The 8,840-nt window shown below is 40.1% G+C and overlaps 1 protein-coding gene across 1 annotated transcript; it reads right to left on the bottom strand.

Moving 5' to 3' along the window:
• Positions 1-480: 480 nt before the first annotated feature.
• On the bottom strand, positions 481-7,661 carry LOC117300822 (transmembrane protein 18-like). The gene is made up of 5 exons (XM_033784659.1): positions 7,520-7,661; positions 5,157-5,274; positions 4,661-4,715; positions 3,298-3,391; positions 481-1,972 (listed from the first exon to the last, which is right to left on the bottom strand). Exons 1-5 carry the CDS (start codon positions 7,580-7,582, stop codon positions 1,877-1,879), a joined length of 426 nt encoding a protein of 141 aa, XP_033640550.1. The 5' UTR covers positions 7,583-7,661; the 3' UTR covers positions 481-1,876.
• Positions 7,662-8,840: the final 1,179 nt, after the last annotated feature.

The following is an 8,840-nucleotide window of genomic DNA, read 5'->3' as shown; positions in this document are numbered from 1 at the left end:
TTACACACATATTTAGGCAAAATTTGCTAAGTTCACAAGACTATAAGCCTTTCACACATTTTTAGACAAAATTTGCTAAGTTCACATTGCTAATAGCCTTGCACACATTTTTAGACACAATTTGCTAAGGTTCACAAGGCTATAATAGCCTTGCACACATTTTTTGGAAAAATTTGCTAAGTTCACACGGCTATATAGCCTTGCACACATTTTTAGACAAAATTTGCTAAATTCACAAGGCCTTACACACATATTTAGGCAAAATTTGCTAAGTTCACAAGGCTATAGCCTTGCACACATTTTTAGACCAAATTTGCTAAGTTCACAAGGCTATAAGCCTTCCACACATTTTTTGCAAATTTGCTAAGTTCACAAGGCTATATATAGCCTTGCACACATTTTTAGACAAAATTTGCTAAGTTCACAAGGCTTTATATAGCCTTGCACACATTTTTAGGTAAAATTTGCTAAGTTCACACATTTTTAGACAAAATTTGCTGAGCACACAAAATTGTGTGCAAGGCTTGTGAACTTAGCAAATTTTGCCTAAAGATATGAACATTTTTAGGAAAAATTGGCTTAGATCACAAGGCTATATAGCCTCATACACATTTCCAGGCAAAATTTGCTAAGATCACACATTTTCAAGCAACACAAATCAAGACACATTTTGTTCAATGAGAAAGATTTATTATTATTTGTTTTCTCCTGAGCTGTGCATTGTAGGTTAAAAACAACACAAAAATGGTCAGAGAAAAACCATAGTTGTAACGAACAATTCATAACATGAAGCGTCATGTTTTACTTATAAATTAAACGTAAAAAAAAAATCTGAAGCTGACTTTCGATCATTAAACCCAGTTTACCAGGAGCTCCAACAAATAATTAAGCAATTTTATGAAAATCAAATTACACTATAATGAACTTATAGTCCTGAGCAGGCGACAAATATTTTCTCTATGTATTCACCCTGAACAAAAAAGTGCCACCGGACAACTTGATGAAGCTTCATCGAAGTAGGGAATGCCCGACACAATCCATTATAAGAGGCCAGCATTGTTGTCCACACTGTGTGAGGATGGGAAGGTGGGGCATTCTGCTGGACCAACCCGGACAGTGAAGGGGGTAGGGGTAGGTAACACTGTGCCCCTGGTGGCAGTTGATTTGGGTCGACAGTTATAGACGGTCTGCCAACCCAGACTGTGAAGGGGGTAGGGGTAGGTAACACTGTGCCCCTGGTGGCAGTTGATTTGGGTCGACAGTTATAGACGGTCTGCCAACCCAGACTGTGAAGGGGGTAGGGGTAGGTAACACTGTGCCCCTGGTGACAGTTGATTTGGGTCGACAGTTATAGACGGTCTGCCAACCCAGACTGTGAAGGGGGTAGGGGTAGGTAACACTGTGCCCCTGGTGACAGTTGATTTGGGTCGACAGTTATAGACGGTCTGCCAACCCAGACTGTGAAGGGGGTAGGGGGAGGTAACACTGTGCCCCTGGTGGCAGTTGATTTGGGTCGACAGTTATAGACGGTCTGCCAACCCAGACTGTGAAGAGGGTAAGGGTAGGTAACACTGTGCCCCTGGTGGCAGTTGATTTGGGTCGACAGTTATAGACGGTCTGCCTACAAGTACAGGTCGAGGCAGAGGCCGCCCTAAGCTGTGCTGGATAGACAACATCACAAGGTGGTAGAAGTATAGGAGAGCTGACAAGAACAGCGATTGAAAAGAGAACAGGTGATGGTGGCAACTCCAGGAGTGCGCCCCTATTACAATTCAAGGAGGAGGTGGCCATGGTCGAAAGTCTTCACCGAAGGATGATCCATAGAACAGAATAGTCTTGAAGACAACTACCAGGAATTCTTAGATGATGATGATGTTCACTTGTCTTTAGCTTCCTCTGATTTCAGTTTGTGTCTAATCTCAGCTCTCTTGACCTTGACTAAGAGATGTGCCATCTGATACACCCATATCATCTGTAGAGGTAGAGGGGTAAAGAACAAATGGGGGTAAAGGCACTGGACATGTTTGGTAATTACTCAAAAAATATTAGCATAAAAACTTACTTGGTAAAGAGCAATGGAGAGCTGTTGATTGTGTTACACATTGTAAGAAATGACTCCCTCTCAAGTATTAAACATAGTTTTTGAGAAAGAGGTATTTTTGCACTAAAATATTAAAAGATTTCAGCTGAAGCCTAATATTTCTACCAGAAAGCACACACATTTGAACAACAAGGGTGTTTTTTCTTTCATTATTCTTTTGCAACTTTGATGACCCATTGAGTCAAAATGTTCACAGATTTGTTATTTTATGCATTTTAAATGTTGGGCTACACCAAGTGAGAATACTGGTCTATGACAATTACCAACATTGTTGAGTGGTAGTGGGGGCAGAGGGGAAATGTGTGGGCGAACTGTGCTGGGATTCGAACCCACACTCTGTGAATGACTGAACTTGAATATGGTACACTAGCCCCCTTGGTTATATTGTTCTACAATGTACACTGTAGACCTATATCATTCAACAGAGCTTACAAGTGGGGCAAAATAGGGTAAAGACTTTTTGGGGCATTATTCTAGGATTCAAATTCATGTACTCTAGGAACCAGAGGAGTTGAATATGATACAATAGCCCCCTTGGCCACAGCGCTCCATATCATTTGAGACAATTCAGAGCAAAGAAGTGGGGCAAATAGGGTTAATATTTTGGGGAATTGTGCAAGGATCAGAACCCACACCCGATGACCTAATGCCACCATCAAACCGAGCTCGTTCTGTTCTAAAAAATGTAACCGAACTGGCTAAGACTGTATGCAATCGGAGTGGGTGTAGTAGCAACTTTTTATGGTCTGTTTACAAACTTCATGGACTGGTTTGATCGGGAAGGTGCTCCAGAATTTTGAGCCTACTGAAACTTTTTGGTCGACAATCCCCTCCTAGATGGAGTAAAAACTACAAACAGAATTGCTGTCATTGGAACATACTAGGGATGAACTAGACATTGTGCAGTCAGGCCTCGCACAGACCGGGTCCATTTGAAAAAGGTTCATGCTGTTTACAGACAGTCCAAACCCTTACCAGATTTTGAGTAACTAGGTCACACTAAAGACTGGATTTTCTTAGTAGGTTTTGAACATTTTGAGAACTAGTTTGATGTGATCCAGCTTTTACCATCAGAACTAAAATGTTATCCCCTAAACAGCTCAGCCACGACACCCTACATGTACCATGAGTAACATCACACAATGTACAAATAAAATTTCTACAATACTCAACCGAAAACCTTTTTGTTTACTTACAACCATCAGTAGGCAGTTACATAGGAGGGGAAGACTGAATACCACAGCTATAAATAGACCACTGGAATCAAAATACTGCAGCCTTGAAAATAATCTGAAATATGAAGAACAATTATTACAAAATACACAAAACGCACACAATTGGCCATACATGTAGATGTTAGTTTTGTATCAGGGTTAAAGACACTGGACACTATTGGTAATTGTCAAAGACTAGTCTTCACAGTTGGTGTATCTCAGCATAACAAAATAACAAACCTGTGAAAATTTGAGCTCAATCAGTCGTTGAAGTTGCGAGATAACAATGGAAGAAAAAACCACCCGTGTCACACCAAGTTGTGTGCTTTCAATGCTTGATTTCAAGACCTCATAATTCTAAATCTTAGGTCTCGAAATAAAATTTGTGTTTCTCAAAAACTACGTTACTTCAGAGGGAGCCGTTTCTCACAATGTTTTATACTACCAACCTCTTCCCATGGCTCGTTACCAAGTAAGGTTTTATGCTAATAATTATTTTGAGTTATTACCAATAGTGTCTAATGCCTTTAAACAATAATAATAATAATTGCTTTATTATTATATACCGTTTTATAAGAAAAATATCATGCCTGAGTTGTAAGATTACAAAATAATGTCCGTCCTGAGCTAATTATGGCTCACCGGGGCCAGGCCGATGTTTTATATCCAGTGTGTTGGCATTACACAACTGAAACTTAATTTCTACTCCCCCTGGACAGGTTGCCAGTCCAATTTCAATTCAGTTCAATTCAAGGTATTTTATTCAAATATTTGTAGCCAAAGGCTAAATTACAATTGAATTTACAAGGTAAAAAACATCAAGATTACATACATTGAAGGGAAATATACAAAACATTAAACCAACAACAGGTAACTCCCCAGCTCTCACTGGTACCCACTTGTACTCCTGGGTGGAGAGAAGCAATTTTGATAAAGTGCCTTGCTCAAGGACACAACTGCATGACTAACCAGGGCAGGATTTGAACCCATTCTGTAACTTAAAGACCTTGAGTCAACTGCCCTGGACTGCTTAGCCACTACACCCCGCGGTTTATTTGCTCTTACTGTAGTCCATGCCCTATTTGCCTCCCTTTTTGCCAATGTCGGTGTTGCTGCTGTCATTGATATTCATGTTTAAGTTGTTGTCATTGTTTTTCTATTTTTTAGTTGATGTAATTGTTGTCCAAATGTTGTCACATTCACGTATTTTTGTTATTGATTTTAAATTGTCTACTTTCTGTGTATTTTTAATGTTAAGTTTTTAACTTTTCCTAATGACATCAAAATAAAAGTCAATTCAGCCTCCTCAAATTCTGAAATAAACCAATCAATCTTAACGACTTACTTGTAATTTGAGGCGGCGTACTCATTGATCCATTCTGACATGAAGATTAAAAACACTGCAAACAAAACGAACATTACGGAAACATTGTTAGACTTTGTCCAAGACAACGGGGTGGGGGGGGGGGGGGGGGTTTGGGAGACATTTCCCTGTTCTGCAGGCCTGATACTTCATGGAAGCAACAGAGGCAATTCATGCCCCATGTGGCTTCCAATTTCACGGCACTGTTTTTAAAAGTAGCAAATGTTGCTTTTAAAACTATTTTCTGCTCAGCAAAGATAAAATATTTTTCTGCTATTAGCAAATAAAATAGTCCGAACTTGTCTGCTTTAAAGCAGCTCTATAAATTGAGTTCTGGAGGTAGTAGATACACTATACTCTTATTAAAAGCATGTACAGTTTGTCGTGTACACACTATCTGACCGTACATGTAGTTGGTTGTGTGTACGCACGCAAACACCATGGTCTTGAAACCAAAACTAGGTGCATCTTTACTTACGGAGTAAAAGGAAGAGAATCGCTTGAATGTTTGCATGTTTTCTTGTAACGATTGTGAAGACTAGACATAGAAGATGACAAACAAGCAACGCTATTAACCAAGGCTCCGTCCAATCGATCTAAAATGAACAAGAAACAAAAAACACTTTTTATTTAAAAATATTTCTTCTTCTTCCAAGTAAGCTTTAGTGCAGGCTTCATGGTTTGAATATAACAAACTGTGAGGTTGGTGGGCTCTCTGTCTAAATTTGTGCGTAGGCATTGCTAGGCAAAATAAATCTCATGTGCAGAATTTGATAAGCTCTAGCCCCATAAGTTGGTCCAATGCATTCTGTATCCTTGGCTCCAGCACCATTGATATAAACTTCTTTCGTTCTTTTTAAAAAGCATTCGGCAACAATCCGCTTCGTGAAACTTACCGATTTAATGCTTCTGAAGCTGCAGATAGTTCTGCGCCTGGACTTGTTAAAAAAAAACGTTTCCGATCACACGTTTTGATTTTGCAGTGTATACTGACAACTTGCTTGTTTTTGAAGCGCGTACACATTCTCATAATTAGTCGGGTTCCTTCAATTGTAGCAATTGATTGTACCATAATTGATAAGGGTAGTTAAGGGAGCCAGACAAAAAAGCGAAAGAAATCGATATCAATCATGACAATGGTGCTGGGGCCACTGGGCTATAAACGTGCAAACCCTCGTGCATGCTAGACCCAGTAACTGGGGCGCTGTATTCCTTTTTTCGAAACTTTGACATTATCGGTGAGTATGAGCGATGTCAAAATTTTTAAAAAAGGAATACAGCGCCCCAGTTACTGGGTCTACATGTATGCATACATTGCATGCTTAGCTACTTAAAATGTTTTATTTTCAAGGAGGGACTTAATTAAAGGGCTAGATACATGTAATTGTGGCTGCGGTTTAAAAGAAAAGAAAACAAAAGTACATGTTGAGTGCCTGCGAGCTAGGTGGATCCCTTCCCTCTTGTTAGACCATAGAGTAAGGGTTACACCCAGTACAACCGATAATGACGAATTCAAAAAGTGAGTTACTGAGTTTACTCTTTCATTTGTTGTAAAGCCAAAGACTCTCGGTCTCACTCATGCTCTCAGTAACCATGGTAACGGAAACTTATTATAATCACTGTAGTCAGGTACTGAGGTAGTGACTAGCCAATTTAAGAGGATTTAAAGAACCCAAACAACACTGGAAAAAAACGGCTCAGTCAGAGTCAGTTTATGAGCCAAAAACGCCGGCTCTTCTGTTCACAAAATCAAAATTTAATTTTGTGAACTGTAGTTTTTTTGGAGACCAGACAACTTGCCATCGGACAACTCGTTCGTTCGGACAACTCGACGGTTCAGACAACTCAACAGTTCAGACAACTCGACGGATGATTTATTCAACCAACAGACAACTCGACTTAGGGTCAAGACAAGTCGACGGATGGCCGTGACGAGGGGCTCGGCGCGGGGCAGGAGGGGTAAATAGTGACCTGGGGGTGGGGATGTACTGACTAGCAACTTGGCAATGATGCAAGGGCGTCCCCGGGGGAGGGGGTATATTATGGTTTATATCCGGCAAATGGATAATTGATTTTTAATTTTTATTTTATTTTAAATAATTTGTTTTCTTTTTAACCCGGACCTGGCGGCATTTCCATTGTTGTACCATAGAGCAATGATCGAGTTGTTATTGTTGTTGGTAATAAAGTAAATAAAAGTAAATCTTTTAATAATAGATCTCTTTGTTTTAATTATTTATTTTTATTTTGATAAATTGAAGACAACTGCTAGCTGGCTACACATATATGTATTTATACTCATCATTGTCTGTTTTTTACACATAGTCTCAAGATTGTCACTAACAGATGTTTCTGCAAGTAATCTTGTGATAAATATTATTGATAAATAAAAATGATCAATAATTATATATAGAATCGCAGGAATTATACAGGAAAGTTCCTGTAAACATGACAGTAATGGAGGTCGGCCGCTCAACCGTCGACTTGTCTTGGCCATCCGTCGAGTTGTCTCAAAGTCGAGTTGTCTGAACCGTCAAGTTGTCCGAACCTTCGAGTTGTCCGAGTGGACGAGTTGTCTGATGGCGAGTTGTCCGACATTCGTGTTTTTTTGTAGTGTAACAAGAACAGTAACACTAGTAGTACATCAGTACAGTACGTTCATGACGTTTACAACACTAGTCTATCTACATCTACGCTGGTACTCAGCTAAGTCCACTCAAAAATAGAGAGGGACTGTCAGTGCCTATCGGAGGAGTCCAACCTGGGCTAGAAGGGACTGCAACCGCAGGAATGGAGACGGGTTATTTTAAAACAAGTGAAAAATGACTCAAGAAAACTCACATTCTGCAGGAAAGAATACATTCCATCTATTTCACCAACTCTCACAGCATCTGATGACTCCATTATTTCGATATTGATGATGACTGTCTCACATTTAATTACTGTTTTGTGTCGAAGAATTTTCTTGAAGCTGAACACGTCAACAAACAACACGTGAATGAGTTCGATGCGCGCATTTTCAGGAATTTTGCCCAATCGTCAGATTGCGCAAAATTGTTCTATTCTATATCAAGTGGTCTATTGAGCAGTGAGCACCTGACAGTGGGTGCTCAAAATGCGATGCTCAAAGTGGAGTTTTTTAGGGAAGGATGACCTCATGACCTCCTACTCGTGATATTTGCATAATGATGCGCGGTGTCAGGGGGCACAACCGGGGAGGGGGGGGGGGGGGGGGGGGGGGGGACACCCTCGGCACACCTTATTCCTCAATGGTCACACGAAGTTGTGTGCTTTCAGATGATTGATTTCCCGGGACCTCAACATCTAATTCTGAGATCTCGAATCAAACTCAAGGGAAAATTACTTCTATCTCGAAAACTACGTTAATTATTGAATTAAGAGGGAGCCGTTTTTCACAATTTTTTTACTATAACTACAGCCCTCCATTGCTTATTAACAGGTAAGTTTTTATGCTAAAAATTATTTTGAGTAATAACCAATATATAGTGTCCTGTGGCCGATTTCAGAAGGAAGATTGAAGTAACATGCAAGTGATGTCACAGTGTAAACCACTATGGCGATACTAACCCATATAGGACTCTTCCTCTGTACACAGATAGTACAATACGAAAGTGTAATTATTTTTCTTTCAAGATTTTTTTTATTTCTTTGTGAAATCGACCCCAGTTCCCTTAAATGGCAGTTTGTGGCACGGATGGGCCCGCGCGATCGTCTCACAAACGTGTTAACCAGACACAGTTTCCTTTTTCCCAAACGTCTGTGTTTACCAGACGTAGTTTCCTTTTTTTCCTTTTAAGTTTTTAAGTCTTCCTTTTCTTTTTGTGAGCAATATCCCGTTTAAATTCATGATTGGTTTCCTTACACCGCGTTTCAGACAGGCGCTCCAAAGCGTCGCGCCGAACCAAATTCTCAGTTCGACGTCCGAAACAGTTAGGAGCGACTGGACGTCGAAAGATCGACTGTTGCAGTCGTTCGGAACGAGTCTGGGGCGCCTTGGTTTTAGACGTCGATCTTCATGAGCCGAACCTAATGTAAACGTTATGTTAGGTTCGCCTGTATAAAACTAAAGTTTAATTGGGTCGACCGCCCAACTCACAGTCGCTCCTATGGTTAAATTCAGATTTCTCATTCCAACCTCAGT

Source organism: Asterias rubens, chromosome 16 (assembly GCF_902459465.1).
Source record: "Asterias rubens chromosome 16, eAstRub1.3, whole genome shotgun sequence".
NCBI lineage: Eukaryota > Metazoa > Echinodermata > Asteroidea > Forcipulatida > Asteriidae > Asterias > Asterias rubens.
The sequence above is the reverse complement of the archived record's forward strand: the minus strand, read 5'-3'. Positions and strand labels throughout refer to the sequence as shown.